We start from the raw sequence: 26,673 nt of genomic DNA, 5'->3' as shown, positions 1-26,673 counted from the left end.
AGCATCGGTGGTATATATAAAGGCCTTTATTCGGGGTATTTCACTCATGAAATGCACCGAATAAAGACTGGCCACTGATCGATGCTTCTCTTGGTTATTTGAAGGAAAGCCATATGCATTTAATTCATTGTATGTTCTTAAATTATGTTCTTATTTCCATTGTTTTCTATTGCGTTCCATACTGTTAAGTTTATACCAATATTATCATTTAAGTTATGCAGTATTTATTAAGTACAACAGGGAGTATTTTAATCATAGTTGTGTCAGACCATTTAGCACTAATCTAGCAACTTAGTGTACATCAAAACAGTTTACAGCATAATATAGTAACGTTTAGACATTATGTAAGTATATTAAATTACGTATAACCGTTCTCGTGGAAGCAACGTAATTCTTGTGCACGTGTTGTATATTTTATTGCGTGTTATGCAATCAATCCTTTGATCAATGTTTTAACATTGGACATATTATGTGAGGTAACTATACTGTACATGCAAAACTCATAAACCTTGTCTGGGGCGGATACAGCTTTTTGAGAAAGGGGGGATGCACACTATGGAGAAAAGGAGGGGTGCACACTTCAATTTCACCCGAGTTTCAATGGTCATTTAACAAACTTTCATCACAAAAGCGGGGTGCGCACTCCCCTCTGGAGCCGCCTATGCTCGTTTTTCATTCTGTTGCTCAGATATTGCTACGCTCGCAGTATCGTTAAGCTCTTATTATGTAGAAGTTGAACTTACAAAACAGGCCGTTGACATATATTCTTTAGTAATTCACGGTAGTTTAGATATAAAAGTGGTAATAATATTCAACAAGCCGACTGAAAGTTTATTATTTGTGTATTCTTAATATTCTGCTCAAGTTGTATTCTTGGGATGTAGCAAAGTATCGCCCATCATTTACGACCTCCATAAACATAGATTATTTTAGCAATTATTTAGTACTATGTGTCTTACCTCATCATTCTCTACGCATATTTCTCAGCTGCCCTACATCACCAGTATTGTTTTCCAATATAATATGAAGTGTCCTCACTTCCGTGTAATCTTGGCAATTGTTTATTGTAAGCAGGGATACTCTAGAACGTTATATAGTCTCCCTGTTGTAAGGTATAGTGTCATGTAATTATTAATTCACATGATTTTCATATGTATTAATTGTCCAAGTTTGAAATATTGCTAATGTTATTATATTGCTAATTATTATATAATTTGAAATGCACTCAAGACTGGCCACAAATCGATGCTTCTCTTGGCTATTTGAAGGTGTTGCAGTCCCAAGCTAATTCCCCGACAACAAATTCTAGGTAATATAATTATCCTAGTCCAAATATAAACCCTAAAAAGGTTACTAAAAGGTTAAGGTGACTATAGAATAAACAAACCCAAACAAAGAACATTACACACCTGATACGAACTATTCTTCCATTTAAACCACGCGGAGGTAGCCCAGTGTTTAAAAGCATTAGCTCGTCACCCAAAGGAGTTCGATTGTGAAGCCCATTCCTGTGTCCCCAGCCGTGACACTGCTGGAATATTGCTAAAAGCGGGGTAAAACTCACTCACTCAACTTGTTGGCTTATCTAGTCAAAGGCCAAGAAAGACCCATTAAATGCCTGCGGTGCATACCAAAAGGATAAAAAATAAACTTCCTGCTCTGGAACCGATCGCAACACTTTTTTTATAACCCAAATGCACATGGTTATTGTGAGGGAACAGACGGCTGTCATATCCCAGTGCACACCAGCACGCCCTGCACGTGGAAACCGATGAGCTCGTGCTGGAGGTCTCGTGTCTGGGGCTCATGAAGCTGCACCTTTCTCACTCATTTTACCCACCATAAATCTACTGGCACAGACTAACAAGAAGTAAATATACAGACCTTAGGAAGTACAAAACATCCAAATGTCTTACCGTTTTAAAAAATATATAACAATGAATAGTGAACAGTGTATTCATGTTGTACATTATTCCCGAAGACAGAATACGATTGCATGTATATAGTATTTATTTCTCTAACTTGACATATATTTACAATATTAACAATATTTCATAAGAGCATTATATTATAAATGCTTGAAAATTTTAGTCACAATTAAAATGGCATATTTTAAAAGACTGTACAAAATAATAATTCTTGCAATGAATTGAGTATATATATTTCATGCAGTGTAAATATAGATTTAAACACATTCAAGTAGCATTAGTAAACTAAAAATTCCATACACTAATTCATATATTGCACGACCCCAATTAAATAATGTTCGTCAATTGTGACATTGTATGTGACTCTTTAGGGAATGCCTATATGTAAACCCCTTCCCACACTCACTACACTTGTAAGGTCTCTCTCCAGTGTGACATCTCATGTGTCTCTGCAGGTTACCTGCTACTGTAAACCCCTTCCCACACTCACTACACTTGTAAGGTCTCTCTCCAGTGTGACATCTCATGTGTTTCTGCAGGTTACCTGCTTGTGTAAACCCCTTCCCACACTCACTGCACTTGTAAGGTCTCTCTCAGTGTGACATCTTATGTGTCTCTGAAGGTGACCTGCTACTGTAAACCCCTTCCCACACTCACTACACTTGTAAGGTCTCTCTCCAGTGTGACATCTCATGTGTTTCTGCAGGCTACATGCTACTGTAAACCCCTTCCCACACTCACTACACTTGTAAGGTCTCTCTCCAGTGTGACATCTCATGTGTGTCTGCAGGTTACCTGCTACTGTAAACCCCTTCCCACACTCACTACACTTGTAAGGTCTCTCTCGTATCACACATTTGTGTCTCACTAAAGACTCTGAATGTTTAAATGTTCTTCCACATTTGAGACATACCACTTTCACTGATTTAACATGATTTCTACTAGCTTCTATGTTTCTATAAGTATTTTGTGGGATCTTTAAATCAATTGATGGTTCCGTTTTACACATTTCCATGCAGCTTTTCTGACTTCTCCTTCTGCGGTAGAGAGTGGCACAAAGATGAATCCAGAGCCCAACTTGAAAGTGAAATCTCTGACACTGTATCCATTATAACTTGGCCATGGAACGGATCTGATCAGTGACTCGGCCCTCATGTTTGTTCTTCATGTGTTTCCACAGGTAGCCAATGGAGTTGAAACTCAGGTAACAGCTATCACATGGATAGATATCTGTAACGTTAAAAACATGAACATTATAAAACATAACTTAATTGACACATTAAAAATTGATAAATTTTATAGATAATGGTGATAATTTAGTACAGGACACAGGACCTCATGCCGATACTCATTTACAACTAAACATTGTAGTAGTGCTGAACCAAGATACCAAAAATAGTTCAGAACTTCCATCATATTTTTTACCCATGAAGTTCCAGGTTAGAATTGATCTTCAGTAACCCATGCTTGTTATTAGATGCAACTAACGGGTTTGGGTGGTCAGGCTCGCTGACTTGGTTGACACATGTCATCGGTTCCCAATTACGCAGATCGATGCTCATGATGTTGATCACTGGATTGTCTGGTCCCGACTCCATTGTTTACAGACAGCTGCCATATAGCTGGAATATTGCTGAGTGCGGTGTAACACCTAACTTGCTCATATTTTTTCTCTAAATTCCTATAAAACAATTCCTTATCAGGAACCATTTTAATGATAGGTTTCTTGGCAAAACCTATCACACAGAATACTTCTACCTGGAATTGCTGAATGATGCACTTTCACTTCTCTTCTTATCCCCAGGTCTTGTGCATAATTGTGTCCATACCAAACCAACAGCTCATGACCTGATGTAAACAAATCACAACAGGAGTTAGAGGGTTAGTGAATTATGGTTTCACATCCATGTCAGTATTGTAATGGCGCATTACATATAAAGCTTAGGACAGTATCAAGTTAGTCAATATACAGATAGGTCAAAATGGCATTACCAACATATAATTATAATGAAATATACTTTCCAAACAATACAGATTGCAATATATTTTTCTGTGCTGGAAAAAAATAGATTTTTGTTGTTGTTGTTATTTATATGTTTAACTTGAAATCAACAAAGAAGTTCATTTACAAATGGTCACCATTCAAATTGACCAAAAAAGTAACAGTGATTTCTTTCTCCACTGACTTCGACATGGTAATATTCACCAGTCATAATGCAGGAAATAGGACCTATATGTACAATCTGTATCCTTAAAACACTTAAATTCCTAATGATTCACAGTGCAGATACCTGTATAACAATACAATGCTTTGTCCAATACACAGCATGAGCTACTGAACATCAATTCTAACCCGAATCTTCACGGATCAGTTCACCTGGTAAGATTGGCTTGTATGATCGGTAATATATGTTTCCCTCGAACTGATATGCTGTAACATTCTGTTCATCCTCTGTCCGAGCACAGTTCACGAACCTCATCCAGTTGGCAGTCTCCATATTGGCAGCATCCACAAAGTGAGAACCACGACCATCTACACAGACCTGAAACACAGTAGTCATCAAAATCATACAAGTCTTACAACATACAACACACAGACCTGCAACTAAACAAGTATTGCCTCACTTAACTTTGAATGAAATCATAGGGAGAACAGTTGTATAATATTTTCATAATTCCTGTTATGGAGATTTTCAACACGACTATACTGGGTTTGAAAAGTAAAACCTGCTCACATGATTAATTCAACTAAAACGTTTTCCTGAGCAGTTGTTGATTTTCACTGCCAAGGCCCTGGCAGTAATAAAATAATTTGTCCATCTCTTTTGAATAAGATTAAACCTTTTCAAATAAGAAACATTCATAACATCTACAGAGCAATAATTAATCATGTTCTGTTACATTTGACTGCAATGATATTATTGTGAGATAGCAGATATAGTCACGATTGTAAAAGTTCTTTTCAATATATAATAGTGAGTTTATTATTTACAAGAAATTTCAAAAAGCACAACTGCAAATTATCATTCATAGTTATGCACTTGGGTAACAGATACCAGTCTCCAAATTTTGAAACTAGTTACAAAATCAATCAATCCATAACCTATGGTGTGAGCAAATGTGAAGATGTCTATTGTTTGCAAATAGTTTCCATTTACAAATCAGCATCGCCTCATGGTGTTACTTACACAGCATTTCCTTGTCAGGGGCACAACTTACATCATTTACGAGGGAATACAGTTCAGAATATACCGATGTTTTTCCTCTTTGGGACATTAACAACTGAATCATCAATATACTATAGCTTCGTGTACCCACCATCCCTTCCTCTTTTGATAGTAATTCACATCAGATAGGAAATGTTCGAAATATGGCTGAAACTTTCCCAATTTAGTCCCCTCCTTAATTAACTAGCTACTCTGGCCAATAAGTAGATCACGCACTTTGTGAGACCTGAGTACTTCCAGTGACAAACATTTCATACCATATTGAATGGTCTTATGGTTGTCAGTTGACAGTAAATAACCGATAATCCTTGCAGGAATTGCAAAGTTCCCATCAAACCAACCCCAAATTAGCCAACTATTATGACTTTCAACAGCTGTGACAGCCAAACATGGTTGTTCACTTGGTCTAAATATAGTCATATTTATGATTATCATTTGCAATGTTATATACAGCTGCTTTTTGAATGAAAAACTGGAGAACTGCGTATGACGCAAAACAAATTTCCCTTGGGATAATAAAGAAATCATCTTATCTTATTAAATCGAGCAAGTTTAAACCAAAACTGGTTCTCGAATATACCCCTGTCACCCGAAATCTGGAACCAGAAGTAAGCTGGGCCCTGTCTTGCATATCACAAGTTGAGATGCGCACAAAGGGAGCCAGGAACCAGCTTAGTACCTAAAGTAAAGACTGGCACCACAGGCCCTGTTGCACAATTTGTCTCTGGTTCAGTACCTGCCAGCAGTATCCAGAGTTGTGTGCCACATCAGCATCTTTAATTATGTCTCCCTCATACGGACTAAACCTTGTGCGTGCTGGGAAGTCAGTGGTGGCAAACACTCCTCGAGGCCAGCATCTGGGATTGAGGATTTTTAATCTCTAGACCTGGTGGAAGTGTCTTTTTCAGCTCGTTCACCCTTCTTACTTGGAGATAACACCTGCATACAGAAGCAAGAACACAAGATATTATGCATATATCACCCCAGAATAATATATTGTAATAGGCTTTACCGCTGACATAGGTCGCCCAGTGACAGTAAGGTCATGTAAAGTGTCAAGGTTCAGTGTTGTTAAACGGTCTCAGTAGAAGACTCTGCGTTGTGTATTTTTAATTGATCTTAACTAGAGACTGGAACATTTTATAAACCTTATTTCAGGTCCTATGGTGGTTCATGTCATTGCTAACAACTCTCCCGAACAATAACACAATTCAAATTTACCAAATAAATACAATTTATTAATTAACTAAACTAAACTGATCCAAACTTAACAGAACAAACACAAGCCTTTCTCACACACACTCACGCAAGGTAATCTGTTTAACCTAAAAGAAAGTCCTAACTAATAAATTCCTACAAAATAAAGCCTACTCTAAACCTATCATTTCCCCAACCCCATAATCATTTTCCTATTCTACATTCTAAAATTTATACTAAATAACCAAGGTAAGGAGGAAGACCTCCCAACTTACTTAACGGTCAGGGTATCCTGAAGCAAGCAACTTCTGAGAGTGTTACAGGCCCTTATATACCCGTCGGCTAACCTTTAACCATAGTCAAGTAGTAACCTTATCACCCATTGGCCCATAAGGTAGTCAGCCAACCAATCACGGCAGCTCTACCACAACACACTTCGGAATGCGCAACAGAAAACACACCAGGCTAGGGCAAACTGAGCACAGCATGGCAGCACATCACGAGACTATAAACCAACCAGGAAAGGATAATTCCAACAGAATTTTACTGCCAAAACGAAAGAAACAAGGGGAATTTTTATAAATTACAAGCAACCTCTTTCAGAATTCCGGTGATTGACATTTCAAACTTCCAACTAAGTTTACATTATGAACCTGACACCCGATAATATGAAAATAACATTTCTAAGAAAAACTATTTTCCTACAATATCACAGAAATCAGACAGAAAAATAATGCTTAAAACTCTCAAACTCTTAAGTTGCCTCTTACGACAAGCATGGGTTACTGAAGGGCAATATTCTAAATGAATAAAACTATTCTTCATCAAAGACAATAACAATTTAGTTGTTGCTTTACTATCAATTATATTCATCATGTTCAGGAAAACAACAAAATCATGTTTTGACTATGCGGGACAGTCATAATTTATCAGTGATGTGTTTCTCTAAAATTAAATATATAAGAGCATTGAATATGATTATGTCTGGCTTGGATATATTCAGAGGAATTCAGGTGAAAATATTTGTTTCCCAAAAGTCTCAACTCCTCAATTCTTTGACTCGTTTGAAGTAAAATGTTTAGCATTTATAACCTCAATATGTCAAAATAATATTTCTGGGATGAAAAACTGCAAAGCCTCAATGGTTACTCGCCATTTGTTTCCATATGTAATATGTAACTAACATAACAATATACCAAATAGCTACCCCCTAATCCTGCTTATGGTTGTAATGAGACTGGCTAGGAGAAAACCTGACTGTTATTTTACCAGAAAATGGGTGTCCTCCCATTATGCAGACAGCCAGTTCGTAGACACTTTAAAACAACATTTACGGTTCAGTGCACAGATTATCTACTATTGATTACCTGCACATTATAATGGAATAGTCCAAATAAAAACTCAGGAACAAACTGAAGCTATATTATTTATTTTGAAAGATGGACAAAGACAGCAATTTGAAATTTTATTGCTGCAATATGAAAACAGTTTATTTTCATAAACATTTTGATTTCACCTTCTAGTCTAACGGAGTCGGCATCATCATATTGAAAACATTAGCTTAGCTATTAGAATTTTGCAACACTGTTGTATCATATAAATCAAATATGATATATGACGAGTGCACTTAATAGCGATGTATTAAAATAAATATTTAAAATATGACGCATCATGTCAATGCCACGTGGCCATGGATGTCAGAATGTTTTCATTACTTCCTTGAAGGAACTCTTTTCACACTTACTGTGTTTTTAACGATGTATGCAGCGCCGTTGAGCATCTGTGATGGAAACAAGGTGCTCTTCGAGCCAATCAGTATTATTATGTCCATTGTATACTACTCAAAGACACAAACTGTTACAATCTTTAGAAAGTATTGTTAAAATTAGAAGACTGATTTGTATTAATCGCATCTTACATTGCAATGCAGGTGTATCATTTACTGCAAATCAGAATGTTTTCAAATATGTACATATCTAAATCTCTCCAACAAAACGTTTTCTCAGTTAACTTCTGTTGTAGATATTCTATTAATGGGAGGGTCTTTTCTATCAATAAACACAATCAAACCTCTTAGTGACAAACCTGTTTTTATATTCGATAGTAATTGATACTAAAATCAATTTTGAGAAAGAGAAATCAGTTATCATTTAATCACAACAAAGTTCTATTTACCCACAATCAAACTTCTCAGTGACAGAACCTGTTTCAGGCTCACCCTGCTCCACTCACTAGACAGTGGACTGTTCCATTATACCCGTAGATGTTACTCTAATTAACCTTCTAGTTCAGTGTGTGTCAAATGTACATATCATTGTGTCTAATATTGTTTAATAAAGTTGCTTTCAAATTTCCTGACTGGAAATGTATATATCATTGTGTCTAATATTGTTTAATAAGTTGCTTTCAAATTTCCCTGACAAAGTTTTGGTATCGATTGCTTGTTCACCTGAAACAATACAGGGCAATGTTTTTAAAGGGCACCATCCAGATAATTTAGGTGTAGCATTGAGAAAATAAGTGTGCCCATACCTTTCAATGATCCTATTAAACTTAAAACATCACAACAATCATGTCATTTTCAACTTAATGTTTAAGAAATCAGTAAACATGTAAACCTGCTGTAAACTTGAGAGCAGGATTTCCTGAACACTATCATGACTGCAAGAACAGTTCAGATTCATTTTGTCCTGGACCTATAAACTATGTTATCATCAAAATGGGATTTCCTGCATTGTATACTAACATTCAAAAATGACAACACCCACGTTAAGCTATGAAATTGATGATACCCCGACAAACGGTTTGGTGGGGAGCAAAATATATTTTGAATCACATAAGTTCGTCAAATTAATAGCATTTTCCCTTAAAGGGGCACTGATCCAGAGCGAATCCTGTTTAGCACCTAGAATCTTAATCACGATGTCTAGCTGCCATGTGGTCCCTTGACCGTGATGGACATTGACAAGGATTGGGCAACTGTCCACCTTGGCAGAATTTCAGATTGCAGATGGTGTGATGACTAATCCAATTTATCAAATTTCTGTGGCATTTACCTCAATATGTAATCATGTAACGTCGTCATGTCCTTACCTAGGATACTTAAACATATCTGATTCTTTTAATCTGTACATCACATTGACATTGCTGGAAAAATCTAAAATTTTACTTGAATTGAGTTGAACAATAAAATGAAAAACAAAATATGAGATGCACACCATTAGAGTCCCAAGAAAGCCCATGTACAAGTTCATTGAATTCAACAGAGCGTCTTTTGTTGAAAAGTATAGTCCCTGTTTCTTACGGACAGACGGACAGGGTGGTTACCTATATGCCCCCAGGCATAAATGTCTTAGCACCAAATTCAAAAAGCAGGCAATTGTTATTCACATTACAGAGCTACAATTTATGGTACAGGTCAACTGCCCTTAGGTAGCTAACAATGAGATGCCCCCACCTGGAGAAAACATGTCTTTCAGATTTATCACTTCATAACGCTTAATCCCTTGCAGTCGAAAAGTCCACGCCCAGTCAAGCAGTATATGCTTGATGGTGAACACTTAGGTAAACACAGTTATATACTGTACACAGCAAATTCTTATATGTATTTTTCATGTAACAACAAGTTCATATCCTTGAAACAGCGTTGACCCCCACCTCCCAGTTTTTAGGGAATAAAAATTGCATGTGATACAGTGATACTAATCCCTTGCTGTAACCCATGTTTGGTAGTATAAACCTACCGTATATGACCGTCTATAAGACAACCCCATGGATAAGACGACCCCCAAACTTGACCCTTAAAATCAGTGTCAAAATGGTATGTTTCGGTGCATAAGTCGATCCTCCGCAATGGGGTCCCTAATCGCGGCAAACACAGGCCACAGACAACTGGCAGTTACCAATAATTATAACTTTGGTCCACATTATTCAAAGAATTCACTGTCATATATATTGTGTCTACTCACGGATTGAAACGAAGTGTAGTTGACAGGAAATGCATAATATATGTTGCTTCTCTAAATATCATATTTATTGTAGCAACAAACTGGCTTTGCTTATTTTACCCCATTGAAAAATCACTTAACTGATTACGCCTCGTTTTCCATTGACTGCTAGTTTACAGTAACATCGGTAAAATGTGTGAATTTAAATGGCTTCCGTGATTTTTTACCCCATTCCATGCTTTACCACGCTCATGAGGGTCCATATAACCTTAGTGTTGATTATATATATTTTACATAAAACTGTAAATAAAATTACACAATGCTAATATATACTTCTTTGGGTTAAATAATAGTATTCTGTATTATATTTTACTGACGATCTGCGTCAGAATTCATCCCGCTATATTATTGTGCTTATTTGAACTTGTTAGCGGAAATGTGTGCACAGCTGATTGCTATTTCGGTTTTGTGTAATGAGAGACAAATACGCACGGTAATCTTAATCCTGCAAATAATACAATGCCCAGCCAAAACAACTTATAACTTAAAAGGTAAATAATCTTGTCTAGTGATGTTTAATTGCAAATTTGACGTCTCTACTGACAAAGTCGTCTTCTGTTGTTTGTTCACGCTAGTGATATGTTGTTTTCTTACCCCTGGAAAAAGTTTGACGAAAGCGTAACCCATGGATAAGACGACCTTTCTACAGACTGCTTTTTTGGTCCTCAAAATTCGGCTTATAGACGGTCATATACGGTACACCTGTTCAATTGATGGTCAGTTAATGAATTTATAACTGGTATAATTAATGGTAACACCACTCAGATTAACCGGCGTTTCCCATTTAGCATTTCGTCTGGAGTAAATACTAAGCATTATGAATTAAGGTGTGATGTTTCAAACAGTATTTCATGTTATGTAATATATGCATGCAAGTGAAGCAAACAGAACTATCCATACGAGATAAAATGATAAACATCGATCAAAGGATTAACCCTTTTAATATTGATAGTTGCATTTTGTTTTATTCAATTTTTTTTTTTTAAGCCGTGAAGTTCTTCAATGCGAGACAGCCAACATGCACTAGGTCGCACTTAAGGCGCAGGTGTGTGTGTGAAATCTATCTATAAAATGTATAGATATTACAGTCATCTTATAAATTCACCAAAACATAGATTGTGTACTTTTTATGAAGTTCCAAAGTGCATTACAATATGATAAAAAATAATAAGGCAAAATACGAAACGTACATTGACTTCTTTCTGTATCAACATTTTTACCACTGCCAGATAAACAAAGAAGGAAATATTAAAGCGTACAATAGATGACATTTTCCAATTAATTCAAAGACAAAACTTTATTACTACCAATTGCGCTTGCGGGGTTGCACAGCAGAGATCGCTACCTAGTCAAGAATTATGGGATATCATCCGGGTAGTCTTGGGAGAAAAACAATAACAAAAGCAACAGCCAGTCCACGGAAATTGCTCTGGATCAGTGAACCTGTGAAGGTCCGGGTTAGAATATTGATCTTTAGTAACCCATGCTTATCGTAAGAGGCGATTAATGGGATCGGGTGGTCAGGCTTCGCTGACTGGGTTGACACATGTCATCAGTTCCCAATTGCGCAGATCAATGCTCATGCTGTTGATCACTGGATGATGTTATTTACAGACCGCCGCCATATAGCTGGAATATTGCTGAGTGTGGCGTAAAACTAAACACACTCACTCTGGATCAGTGCTCCTTTAAATAAATCATGGTGAAAATTATTGTACAATATTTAGTTGTGCTGCTGCCGTCAGACTGGAAATATTTTCTCCGTGCCATTTCAATATTTAGATCTTCAAAATCTGGCGTATCAATATTATACACAGTACACTTCACTGTTTGTACAAACCTGAGTGTCTAAAGATGACTAGTAGTGGTCCATGAACAGGACAATCTCCTTCATACTCCTTGTTGCATTCTTCACAGTCTGCAACACAATTCTATAGTTGAATAACTGATGATCTATTGATGTTTAGCAACAATGGAACAACACATATGTTAAACAGTATCAGAAAATGAAAATCAGTCAAATAATTTGTGTTCTGCTGGTGGCTAAAATTACAATGCCGAACAAAATTTGATATCCAAGGACTGCAGGACTTGCAAGCCTTCATGTGATGATTGTTATATCCATTTGGCAAATTGAGACATTAGACCAAAGTTTTACAATTGTAGCATATATAAAGATGCCGCAAAGAAATAAGTCCTTTCTCCATTACAAGCTAAAAAGGAGAAATTTGACTGAGTCCCCAAAGTAATCAAATTTGACAAAGGGCAAGACATGACTATATCAGCCGATCATGCTGATAATGAGCAGACATCTTTGGATGTTAAGCATGAAATCACAACCTTTATATATCTATAGGAATGACAAAGTGTTTATGGATGATCAACTTCTTTATTGTACAATTTACGTTTTACGTTAAAGATGCTTATACCGTTTTCAAGAATTTATACCGAAGCGTCGCAATTGTACAATAAAGAAGTTGATCATCCATAAACGCTTTTCATTCCTATTGCTAAACTTCTAGAATGCCTCTCAAACAATGCATACATCTAATTGATAACAGTCAGGGGCTCGATTTAGTGCTTTGTTACTTGCACTAGTGCAACCCAATATTACAAAGTACAACCTAGTTGGTCAAACTTGCACCAGGTGAAAGTCAATTATATAGACTTCAGCTGGAAAACAGAATGAGGAACTTGAAATAGAGTGACTCTGATGACTGTATGAGCAGTGACTGAAGGACTTACTGTTCATGAAATTGTTATGTTCACAAACTATCATTACCAAAACTCAAGCATAATATTTTATGCAAGATTTTATATTGAGAATCAGGTGCAACCTGTTTTTGTCTGATGCAACAAGGTTTCTACCTAAGGTTGCACTGGGTGCAAGTAGGTTTCATTTCTTTAAATTGAGCCCTGTAACAACTCACCAGGTACAAAATATCTACACTAATGAATGGAATTTTGAGCAGACTCACTGAAACAGATTATTCACATAAGCCAGAAATACTATGAACACATACAAAACCTGAATCTTTATGCCGAATACTTTTGGGTCTTACTCTCTCTGACATTGTTTTCAGTAATTAATAATGTTAATGGCAAAGTTTACTAGTTGAAAATACATTATACGACACTCATGTAGTCAAGAAGTTCAAATAAAGACATTAAAAGTCTCTCAACATTCCCTAAATTTATCACTGGACATACTGCTGCACAGAATGAAATCAAACACTGGCCATATACGCAAGAATTAGATATAATGATAGATAAACATGGACGCATCCTATGGTCCTCAACTTTTGAAAATTATGTATTCAATGCAATGTACACTTTTTCAAGATTTCTAAGTTGATGTTTTTTATTTTATTTACGAAACTTAAGTCATGTAAAAAACACCCCACATATTTAACTTACATCAGTTACAATGAAGGTATTAATACCCAGTTTTCAAATATTTCTTTGCATGCATTGCTAGAATACCATTACTGCTCCTGATGAAACTCACAAAGAAAATGATCATCATCAGGGCCTTCCATCCTCATGTAGTTCAAGTCAGGTCTCGGTCGAAGGGGGTAGGGAGCTGACAGTCTCAGTAGCTGTTGGTTTAACAGCTCTCTGCAACATTAGTTTATACTAAATATTAAAGAAAGAAATTGCGGGCAGAGTGTAACTGTAAGCTGTAAAACAAGCACGTTTCAAGTTTCCCTGACAACCATACCCTAGTCCTTTTTTTTCGCTCTCAAGATGTCACTGATGATCTGTTCTACATGAATTATGTTCCAACAAGAAAACAAAGTCATCGATACCCCCGCAATGGCAAAATACTCTTCATGCTTCATGTCTACTAGTTATGATTATGTCAAATGTTTTGGTGTGTATATAGCAAAGCGGAAGGAGAGTATTGAAAGGTTTTGAATTTCTGCTCCAGAGGTGAGCACTACCACCAAATTAACTCGAAGTCAAACTTGTTGCCATGAAAACACAAAAATATGTTATTCAGAAATCAAAACTACTGAAAGGCACCAGTTCACTACCAGACCTATCTATGAGCCAAGTTTGGTGAAGAAATAGTGAACGGTTTTAAAGTTCTGCACCATAAAAGACGAATGTGCACGCATGGACAGAGTCCATTTTAACTCTTTCAACACCAGTCAACAAGAGGCATTTACTGCCATGACACTGAGTTCCCAGAGACTCTAAGGTCACAGATGGAAGCTCTATGTTTATGAAGGAAATTATATGCTTGTAAAACGTTATTACTACTACATCTCGCATACACCATTTAAAAGATCTAAATCCCACTGTTGATAAATATGAAGTTTATTTTTATAATATAATTCAAATAATACAACTACAACTTAAATAAATTTATTTTTTAATGAAAATGCAAGTTTACATTTATAATGTCCAGATAAGCCACGAAAAGAAGCAAAAACTATGGCGATTTTTTCCATGAAAACTTTTAGATTTAGATGAAAGTTTTGGGTAAAATAATGTTATTCTGAACATATTAAGCAAGAAATCGCTTCATATACGTAAATTATGGGACTTATTTGGCGTATCGTGCTAGGTTATGACCTGTGACAAAAAATGCTTCATGCATATTTTTTGCATTAAACATCGTGTCAGTGAAGATTGAGTGTCGAGGCGAGATGTCACTTGTCAGTGACTTGACTTGCATTACATGATCGCACAAAAGATGGAAATAGTAATTTAACATGTGCGTTTGACAACTTTTATGAATGCTGTTGTTGATTTTATTCATTAGTTTATTCAATTTATTTAATAATTTCCTCGAAACATCGTTACTTTGCTCTTTGACAATGTTATTGTGGACCCGCTGCGAAGCATGTGTCGAGAATCGTTGTTTTCAATTACATTCTTGAAAATTATGTCTCATTTTGGCGTGACTACTGCCTGGCAGCTTAAAGCGGCCTCCGTGTCTGGGGACTCATAGCGTTGTGGTCACTTAAGCGGCCCTTGCGGTATTGAATGGTTAATACCCCGCAAAACAAGTTGCGGGGAGTTAAAAAGAACATCAATATTTAATAGAAATGTTTTCCAAATAAATCCAAGTTAATTATTCCATGTACGAAAATAGTACAAATGGATAATTCCACTAAGGAAACACATATTCTTCTGACAGCTATATATACCATGTCTTTTGTTGCAGTGAAGCCTGCTTTGTTTCATGAAAGCATGTTTTACTGATATAATGCAAAATACCTTTTTCAAAAGAACTGAGCTAATTTCATTAGGCGTTTGAGTGAAACAGCACAGACTTACCTTGACACTTTATGTCTTTTTCACCTGCTTTACTTTTCTCTTTTTTGGCTCCTCTTTGACAGGATACCTGAATGTAGCTACTGGCTGGACAGCTAGAAAATATGACATGAGAGTTACAAACAATTCAATACCAAAATCTGTTAATGCTCATTGATATCCCACTATCAGCATTAGAAACTAATCCTAAATATTGTAAATAACTTCTGCCTTATCATATTTTTTATCTGAATACACACAAATCCTCAATCTCTATATTTACAGTGCTGAAAGGCCACAGGCCTGTCGTACAACACATTTACAAAACAATATTTACACGCACATGTAATACACATGAAGAAGAGAAAATAATCAAGGGTAGGTTACATTGTGTTCTGAGATACATGTATATTATGTTCTAAACAACATGACATAGTAAGCAAACATGGACAAGTTTTGAAGTATTGTATGTTTTTTGTTATTTAACAATGCTGAGATGGTTTGGATGGACAAAATAATATTTCTTAATATACAACTTTCTTGGGGAATTATAAGCAGGGCAAATTAAAAGAAAATGATAATCATCTTCTATTTGGTTGAGATCACAAAGTTTGCAAGTTCTATTTTCTTTTTTGACATTTTAATCTTCCACTTTTGATAAATAAATCATGTGAAGAACATCTCAGTCTGCTTAATGCCAGAGCTACAGATAACTTTTTGGGTCATTGAGTTATGTACCCGCTTGTCTTCATCTCAATTGGGTATCCTAATTTTCCTTTGAGTAACCAAACAAATTGTACTCTCACCTCACTCAAAATCAATTGGGTATTTTGCCATTTTCCATTAATTGTAAAAATATAATCAAGTTTAAATGTTAGTGTTTTATTTACATTTGATCTGTAATATGAGAAACGATATGAAAGACTGCTAGTTGAGTGTTCATGTGCCGAAATAGAACCTCTCAATATACCTGTTGTTTTATCTATCCACTGGTACGCAAGCTAAGACTTCAGTTTTCTGTGTACGCATGTACAATCAAATTTACAGAGTATTTACAAAATACAAATGAGCGTACTTATGCATAACAGACATAATAGGAGGTGAGTTTTCACATAAAAATATTTGCATAATTTGCATGAATGCACGCAGATTATCTGTACCTCTGTTAATGCTATCCAAATCTTTTTTTACATTTACATATGAAAGAAAAAATTTCTGTGTCAAAAGTACATTTAAACATCTAATAATACAAACATTTACTGGAAAGTGGTATCTATTCAAATCATTCTTGAATACACACAAATCAACAAGTTCTAACAATGACAACTACCTCATGGTTGAATCTAAACTTGCCATTAACAATTTATTTGTCTTTATAACATCCCTCAATTACCATCTTACTTGTGAGTTTCTTTTTAACTCCATGACACTTTCAGAGAATTTCAAAGGGGACTCTAAGCATTAAGCCATTAGGTACTTTGAAATATATCACTAGTAATGAATCATTTCCTTCTATATTTCACTAGTCTCAAAGTAGCATACAAATATCCATTTCGAACCATGACATTTCTTTTCTCAAAACTGGTCTACCCACTTCGGCTACTTTTCCTCTGTGATGCTGGTATCCATTCCTCATCACTATCAGAGTCCTCAACAACTTTCTTTACCCTTCTTGCCTTTGGGTCCTCGCATGAAGTCAGGGTTTGATGACTAGTAAACCTGAGCAAAGAAAAGTAGTCATTTGGAAATTAAAATGAATTTTGAGTATGAAATTTGACAACAATGAATATTTTGTGAACATGACCCTTTTCAAAGGAGCTATGTTTTCCTGTGGCCTGTATGTGAATCTAAATGATCCCTTGTTTTCAGAGGCAGAGGCAAACTCTTAGATACAAAAGAAATGGCGAGAAAACCAAAGATACCCTTAATGTTACACTGCCTTCCCTTACTATTTTCAGAGCTTACAAAGTAAGAAAAGTAAAACCATGTTTTATCACCACCATTGTTTCTAGTAGGGATGCAATTAAATAAGAAGACTTTTTTCCCTGTATTGGTCATTTGGACGAATGCATAGTGATGAATGTTTAATGTCACCAATATGGTGTCGCACATTGTCAAAATATAAAATGTTTCCATGCACTGCAGTTCTATGCCACCAGGCATGATATAAACAAAACACTGCGAAGGAAGGGGTTGTGCATGCAATTATAATGTCATGTGTTTTGGGTCACTTTATAGATAGGGTATAAAAATTAGCATAAATTAATGGGGGTATTGATGTTATTCATTGGGTCGCTTTATAGAGTATCTGCATATCCATCCTAATTACAGCAAAGCCAAAAATCTGCACCAAATTCTCCTTGCCCAAACCATAAATATTCAGGAAATCAGTAGTATCAGATATTGAGCTTCATCAGCATTTCATGAAGACTGAATTTGACAAATACTTGTTCTCAAGCTATATAAAAATGACTAGCACTACTGCATTTAGCGAAGGAATCAAGGTCTAGGCCTTTGAAATTTGTTTACATGTCTGTTTCCACCATAACAGCACACAGTTGACTACCGTATATGACCGTCTATAAGCCGACCCCATGGATAAGCCGACCACCAAACTTGACCCTCAAAATCAGTGTCAAAATCATATCTCTCATGGATAGGCCGCCCCGCGATAGGTCATGGCCAACAGAAGACCAAAGTACCCGGTAAAGTATGTTCCATCAACGGCGAGACACCATTACGAGAATATTACATAATAAAGATTACGGTGTTTGTTTACCTTTTTTAACTATCACTGCTTGCATCAGCGAGGCGCCATTTGGAAAGTGGATATACAAGCGTAAGTGTTGGTGAGAATATTACATAATAAAGATTACGGTGTATTGTGGCAACATGTGTTTGTGTTCCTTTTTATATCCCGGCGATCACTGCTTGCATCAACAGCGAATGCATTTTGTGAAATCGGTGAGTATGGAAATGTGAACCCAAGAGAAAAAGTACCATCGGTAAATAAAAACTGAAGTCAACTTTTGTTTCAAAATATCTTATTTAAGTGTCCATATTTCATCTATATATATATGACAATAAGAAAAATAGTCCACTAACAATAAACCATAGCGACAAACTCATCCACAGACAACTGGCAGTTACCAATAATTATAACTTTGGTCCACATTATTCAAAGAATTCACTGTCATATATATTGTGTCTACTCACGGATCGAAAACAAAGTGTAGTTGACAGAAAAATGCATAATATATTTTGCTTCTCTAAATATCATATTTATTGTAGCAACAAACTGGCTTGCTTATTTTACCCCATTCAACAATCACAAACTGATTACCGCCTCGTTCCATGTCGCGTGCTTACCACGTTCATGATGGTCCATTATAGCCTTAGTGTTGATAATATATTTTTTACATAAAACTATTACACAATGCTAGGATATATTTCTTTTAGTTAAATAATAGTATTCAATCAATAGAATTCATCCTGTTATATTATTGTGCATGTTTGAACTTGTTAAGAGGGAAGCGTGTTCACAGCTGATTGCTATTTCGGCTTTGTTAATGCAGAGACAAATCGCGGTAATCTTAATTAATTTATAGAGCAAAAACTGTAACTAAAATTACACAATGCTAGGATATATTTCTTTGGGTTAAATAATGGTATTCTGTATTATATTTTACTGATTTACTGCGTCAGAATTAGATCCCGTTATATTATTGTGCATGTTTGAACTTGTTAGCGGGAAGCGATGTGCACAGCTGATTACTATTTCCGGGTTTGTGTAATGCGAGACAAATACACACGGTAATCTTAATCCTGCAAATAATACAATGCCCAGCAAAAACAACTTATACCTTAAATGGTAATTAATCTTGTCTAGTGATGTTTAATTGCAAATTTGGCGTCTCTACTGACAAAAGTCGTCTTCTGTTGTTTGTTCACACGAAGTGGTAATCACGATGTTGTTTTCTTACCCCTGGAAAAAGTTTGACGAAAGTGTAACTCATGGATAAGACGACCCCCTTCTACAGACTGCTTTTTTGGTCCTCAAAATTGACTTATAGACTGTCATATCGGTAGCCAGTAGTAGGCAGGTGGGGAAGGAGAGTAACAGAGTATAAGGCAGTACTGAAATATTGTGGTGAAAGTCATTAATGTGGCTTTGAAAATATGACAAAAGTAGTGTCAGGACATTAAGAACTTTTGTGCAATAGTGCAAGGCAAAGGAGACTATTTTTTCCTTACAAGGCTAGGCTAGAGCAAAGAGGAACTGGAGTTACAATTATGTGGTGTTTGCTTTAATAATGACCAGCAAATGTCACAAGAGTTTAATTTCTGGTTCTTAGTCATGATCTAAACTGAATAAACATGGTATAAATTAAAAACAGATACTGTACCATTAAAAAGATGGTGTTACAGTTCATCAGATACTATTTACTATTCAATGAGTCACTAATACTGTGCAGATAATAGTTAAAATGAAGAGGTGATATGTGTTTGCTGATATTCTGAAATGCTGGTAACCCAGCCTCTTTAAGAATAACAATAACAAATACGATATGAAGTTGACTTTTCAATTAAAATCTGGAGAAGTGGCAGTTCATTTATTACAAACTGTAGTTAATGAACAGGTGTCAGACCTTTTGAATTTATAATGTGTCTTTGTTTAGCAGTAAAGAGTAGATTCAGTTATCAGTAACTCATTGTCACATAAACACAAATCTTACAGTAATGGAACTTTGATAAAACAAAAATAATTTTGTGCTGATAATACAATTAATTTTGAGACAGAGCGATGCTGTACTCAAAGACAGAATTTTGGATCAGACAATCCAGTGATCAACAACATAAGCATCTATCCATGCAATTGTGATATGATGACATGTCAACCAAGTCTGACCACCTGATCCTGTTAGTTCTTCTTATGACAAGAATGGATTACTGAAGTTGAAATCTAACCAGGATCTTCACAGGTTCTTGTACGTTTAATTTGACAGTAATGTTGTCACTGATAAGTCATTTAACACTGTCAAGAAGGTCAAAACATTTCAAGAAATCGCTCTATCCTCTCATGATATACGTTTTGATATGCACAAAATCAATTTGAAAATTATGACCTTCTGTTTTCACAGATCGGTTTCAGATTGTTCATCAAAATCACACCCAATTGGACCCCAGGACCTCCTACAATGTCAAACACTTCATTTTGATGCTGACAAAGCAAGGTTGCTGTATGTTGAATACATTCTAATCCTTCATCTTAAATATGGAATCTAATAAAACAACAACAAATAAGGTATCATACCTAATTCAGCCATCATCTCATAGTTTTTCCTCATGTTTCGTAATCGCAACTTTTCATAATCTGACAAGCTGCTCAGTTCAGCCTTGGTGAAGAACTGATCGATATCATCACAAACTTTCTTCTTCATTATAGCCTTGTAGTCAATGGGACGCTCACCATCTCTGTTCAAAGCTGGTAGGATCTGCGGTATAAGAAATTCTCTTGAGTTGGATCAAATCTATGTGAACATCACGGTAGGTAAAATAAAATCACGATCAACATAAGACTGAATTTCTCTATTTCATAAAATATGCATATCCATAAATAAATCACAGTTTCCATGATTTGGTATAAATAGGTTATTCATTAATGAAGATATGATTCTGTCTTTTTCTGCTGTTGTTTCAAATGTTAATCAAAGAATTCCTCGTCTCCATTATTTCTATTGTGACATAAAATCCTAGATACGAAACCTTCTAAAACACCTCGCTATGACATCACAACATGGCGGCGCCCATGTCGAGACGTAGCTTACCTGAGGCAGCACAAGTCAACACCAAAGTCGCGACATAAATTACGCCACATCAGGTAGACTGATGGAACGAGGTGAAGAAAAGGCTTGGATCTGTTTTACATACTAATTCCAACGGTATGAGCTCTCGTAATCTTAAGATCACGGTAAACTATATGTTGCAGTGCACTGCGCGCGAACAACACTACATGCAGTGTATACTGATCAGGAATTAGTATACCCAAAATAATAAATAGTAAAGATATTTATATAGGGTAATTATTATCGATTACCCTGTACATTACATACCTATTTACCTAAGTAAATTTTCTAGCAATGGCAAGGTGGGGGTTGTTTAGTTTACAGATTCAAATACATCAAATGTGTGTATTTAATATCATTGCATAGGTAATAAGCATCATATTGTTACATGACATGATTGATTATCAAGGTACAAAACACAGAATTAGAATCAAATTGGATCAGTCATTATACCATCCAGGCATTAGAAAATCTAGAAATGTTTACACTGCTGGGATTCTTTATTACAGTCAGACAAGAACTACCTGGGATATTTTCAAATAACGGGCATCCACCCTTCCTAATGTTTAGGTTGAAGAAATTCTGCCAAGGTGGATAGTAGCATAGTCCCTATCACGGTTGAGAGAGCAGGTACTGACCAGCCTGCAGCTTGGTTTCGTAATTAGACTGTTGGCGAGAAACATTAATCGCTCTGGATCAGTGGCCTTTTAATAACCTTCATAAAATCATGAACCTCGAACGTAACTATTTCAGTGTTTACCTTCCCATACCGATGTAAACCGGAAGACAGGCTCAACACATTGATCAAACATTGCCGTTATCATGACTGCAAATTTTACCATGACCGCTGAAAAATTAATTTAGTATCTAATCAGTTTTCCATGAACATGTGATAGGCAAGTGACTTGCATATCAGTCTGCAGCAGGTCTATTCAAAACATAGTCGGGATCGGGATCGTCCCACAGCTACATGTTGTCAACTGGTAGAATCGGTCTTGCCGCTAGAAATAATTTCAAATTGTAAAGGTTGTATGTATGTGATATTATCTGTATCTAGTATGCCATCCAAATCCAGGTTTGACTTATTTGCTAAACTAGAAGCTGACCTCAGTAAGCAAACATGCTCGGTACTACTGTATTTTCTTTGTTAATGTAGCGACTCTCGGGTATGACGTCACGCGACCACGTGACGTTTTCGAGGAAGGTGCGTTTTAGATTCCTTATACAAGCTGCATAATGAAATATTACTGTTTTTAACTGTATTTTGTGAATATTATATATACCCAGGGGTTCATTAAGAGCGAAAATAAACAATGTGAAGGACCTTTTAAAATCCTTTAACCACAAGGCTACCCCACTGCCCCTCACCAGTTTGAAATGAGCAGTGTTACTGTGTACTTGTACTTGTGATAGGACCAATGATTACTTCCAGCAGATTTATTTCATTTTCAACTCAACTACAGACCAAAGTGCATCTTAGTGAACTTTGGGGTCATACAGAAATTGATATTGAACAAAAAGACAGATTAAAGACAAGCTTTCAAAGTCTTTTAAACATTGTTTGTACAAAATTTAAAAAAAACCCAGGGTAGTCCTGACCATGGTGTACACGTTGTCTGCTGCTGATCTTGGGAGGTTAGACAACTGCAAGTTTTAACAATATAGATTGAAGCATTTCCCATTAGGGCTGACTAAAATGATCGATGATCGGAGATATCGTTAATAGGAAAAATTGTTTGATTATTGATAACATCATACATTAACGTTTGTAATAGAAAAACGATAATTTCTTACGAATTACGATAATTTCCTCATTTCCGACAGATCTCGGCTTTGGTCAACGGAGTGGCTTTCTAATGAAGGCTGTAAATTTCTTGAACACGCAATTTCTGGCAAATAGACTAAGCAGTTCAATATTAAGCCTATAGCCCATAACAAAAGAACACGACTAGAGATCGGTTAAAGACAAACAAGTAACATAGCAACATTAAAAAAATATAAAAAGACTTTGGAAGACGTAAGCTACTTACTGGTATGTCCATGATGAAAGCTCACTTCGATGCTCAAGAGAATCAAAGTCAAAAGTGTAAATCTGAAACGTGAACATGAAGCTTGTTCAACTTAGATCATACATAGCATACATAATAATTACATTTATTTATTACACAATACGGAGTTAGCACCGAGTACTCGCAGGCAACATGGAGTCGGCAGTATCACTATAATAACTTAAGCGACTATCACAAAAACACTTATACAGACATTATTGTTCTGAAATCTGTCATGGATCAAAATGCCCAATGTTAGAATATATTACATAACTTTATCTAGAACTTACCGACAGCAACGGATCAAATCCAGATCAATACTACGACTAAGAATTTTCAGCGTGCTTTCTGCAGTTATGTCTCATTCGAAACATATAACTGGGTGCTAAGTCGCAGCCTCTCTCAAATGTACGTTCAAGAATTGGTTGCGCAACAGAAAGCAAATGCCAGTACAGAGCAGCAGACGACATTGGCACTTCCGGTAACCAATTTCCCGCGTCATACTCACGTGACACATTTCATGTGACGTGGTCAAACATTGCTGAAATTTGCTCATGAACAATTAAGATTTTACAAAGGCATGTTCCATGAATGCCACTGAATAAACATTCTTGGTTAAATAATAATTAACCATTCCTATAAAGTTAAAAATTAAGAGACGGAAATTAGTGTGATCTTGTTTCATTTCTTCTTGCAATATATTGAGTAATTAAACATGGCTTAAAGATTCATCGTTTCAGCTTTGATGAACATTAGGACCCAACACCTATTTCTTTCCTTTTTTTTGTTTGCGACACATTACGACATCACAAGATTTTAGAGAGCGTGGGAAAAATAAGGACCCTCATGGAAAAAGTGGGAAATTAGGATAATGTTTGCGGCTTCGAAAAACTACAAACTATGAATTAGAAAAAAGCAACATATTTTTCATGTGACATTCATGAACACCATCATCGTCTAAAACCAGTAGTCATTAACCAAATCCTAACAATCTCTGTCCAGGCAAAACCATTATACTTTGTACTCAGATATTACCTGAACTAGTAAAGATATGATTCTGACACTACCGGGGTTATCCGAAAGCAAGCCCTCTTGTTTAGAAGCCCATGGGCGTCTATTAAATTCCAAAATGTGTCAAATGAGAGTAGCCTCCCCTTTCTACAATACAAAATTAATAGTTCATGTTATTTCTTCCTATATTTGACATGACGAACATATCCATTTACTCTGTTGAATGTGTTATTCGTGGTTTTCACGAACATTTTGGACATGCACCTGAAGAGGATGAAACTTTCAATACTGAACGTGATGATCTAAATTATGCAGATCGTAAATTGCTGTAGTCGTAAAACGTGGTCATCTCATAGTTGGACATGTACCTAAAGGAGGCTGACATGGATGTAAACGACGATGACGCAAGCGAAGTTGATGACGAAGATCCTTTTGGTGAAATTGAGCTGTTTGATTGACATGGATGATGGCGCAAGCCGTGTCGACGATCCTTTGTACGATGAATTGACTCGTGTGAACCCCATAGTTTTCATGACCAATTTTGAAACATTTCAAAGTTTTCAAGAGTTATATAAGAGTTTGTAATCGAACCCGGGTCCTCGGCGTGACGAGCGAACGCCTTAACCACTAGGCTACCCCACCGTCAAGTCGAAGACCCGGGTTCGATTTACCACACGGGTTCAATGTGTGAAGCCCATTTCTGGTGTCCCCCGCCATAATATTTGCTGGAATATTGCTAAAAGCGACTTAAAACTAAACTCACTCAGTGACTGTTTTTTCGGGTCCCGAATGGGAAGAATTACTAGAATTTAGTCTTTATTAAAAGAGAGTAATCTCAAGTATTTTTATATCTGGCCATTTTCTGAAAGACATTGTCTCATCATTTAATTATCTTACTGATAATCAGAACAATATATACAAAATGACAAATTGTTTGCTTTCTTTGGAATATTTCCAAATAACGAAATTCTGTAAGTGTGGGTGCAGTGCCAAGCCGTTCAGTTGATCTCATAAAATTATACCTTCACATTATTTTACTTCCGCTTCATTGACTATTGGAAAACTATCTGCTTGTTTGTTGTCAGCAACATTCCAGCTGTATGGCGGCGGTCTGTAAATAATCAAGTCAGGACCAGACAGTCCAGTGATCAACAGCATGAGCATCAATCAACACAATTGGGATGACATGTGTCAACCAAGTCAGCGAGTCTGATCACCCGATCCCGTTGGTCGCCTCTTACGACAAGCATGGGTTGCTGAAGATCAGTTCTAACCCGGATCTTCACGGGGTTGGTGGATGCGATTCAACAACTATCCCGATTGCTTAGCTCGATCTAAGCAATTAGGATAAATGTCAGTCACGGTAGGCCTCGGACCGCTGTCGAGTTTGGCGTTAGACAAACCATTGACTCTAGGACAGCGTGTGAGAGGGTGGAGAGAAGCGAAGTAGGCTGGTTGAGGTTAGGGTTTGGGGTAGGGTGGAGCCTGATGTTCGCTTGTCACCAGAAATTGGCTTCACACAATTTACTCACATTCGGAATCGAAACCGGACGAGTGGAAGCTTTAACCATTAAGCTACCCAACCGCCCAAATAATGGGTGGAGTCCGGTCCTGAAATAAACGATAACGTCTGATGAGTATTTGCCATATCCCACCATAGAGGAAGTCTCAAACCAGCCAATCAGCGCCTAACTGAAGAGGGAATCAGTTCGATGTTCATCATTCATAATCAGCCGCCTGCGTTCAAGATATGCTTTCTTGTTTATCGCTGCACTTAACAATATTTCAGCGGCGTCGGCAGTTTGTGAAATATTCGAATCTTGTGATTGATATCATGAGCATCGATCTACACAGCTGGGATACGAAGATATGCGCCGAGTCTCCTTATAGTGATTGACATCCTGTAATGCTGACTACACAGATAATCCTTCACTTTTACCAACATTAAATTGGTTTGCTTCAACAGTAAGCAGAAAAACGGAAAGATTATAATTTTGAGTCCTTTATTCTACTTTTTTAGAAGAAATACATCAACAATATCTATGTTTCATGGATTATAATCATAATATTTTTGCAATGACCGACTACATGATTAGAGATTAAAAGAATCAAAGTAAACACTGGATTCTCTCATTGTAATGTAA

At 36.4% G+C, this 26,673-nt stretch overlaps 1 protein-coding gene across 1 annotated transcript; it reads right to left on the bottom strand.

The window, feature by feature from the left end:
* Nucleotides 1–1,992: 1,992 nt before the first annotated feature.
* Nucleotides 1,993–23,881, bottom strand: LOC124274746 (histone-lysine N-methyltransferase PRDM9-like). Its single transcript, XM_046710118.1, is given in 15 exon segments — nucleotides 1,993–2,523; nucleotides 2,526–3,158; nucleotides 3,687–3,776; nucleotides 4,306–4,471; nucleotides 5,892–5,999; nucleotides 6,002–6,027; nucleotides 6,030–6,200; nucleotides 12,200–12,277; nucleotides 13,868–13,973; nucleotides 15,673–15,740; nucleotides 17,219–17,343; nucleotides 20,751–20,817; nucleotides 20,939–21,119; nucleotides 23,501–23,562; nucleotides 23,809–23,881. Coding segments are annotated over 14 exon segments (2,085 nt in total). The 5' UTR covers nucleotides 23,513–23,562; nucleotides 23,809–23,881; the 3' UTR covers nucleotides 1,993–2,269.
* Between the last annotated feature and the right edge of the window lie 2,792 nt (nucleotides 23,882–26,673).

The sequence above is a fragment of the Haliotis rubra genome, unplaced genomic scaffold (genome assembly GCF_003918875.1).
Source record: "Haliotis rubra isolate DU_JTF1 unplaced genomic scaffold, ASM391887v1 Scf194, whole genome shotgun sequence".
NCBI lineage: Eukaryota > Metazoa > Mollusca > Gastropoda > Lepetellida > Haliotidae > Haliotis > Haliotis rubra.
Note: the sequence above shows the minus strand (reverse complement) of the source record. Positions and strands in the feature narration are given on the sequence as shown.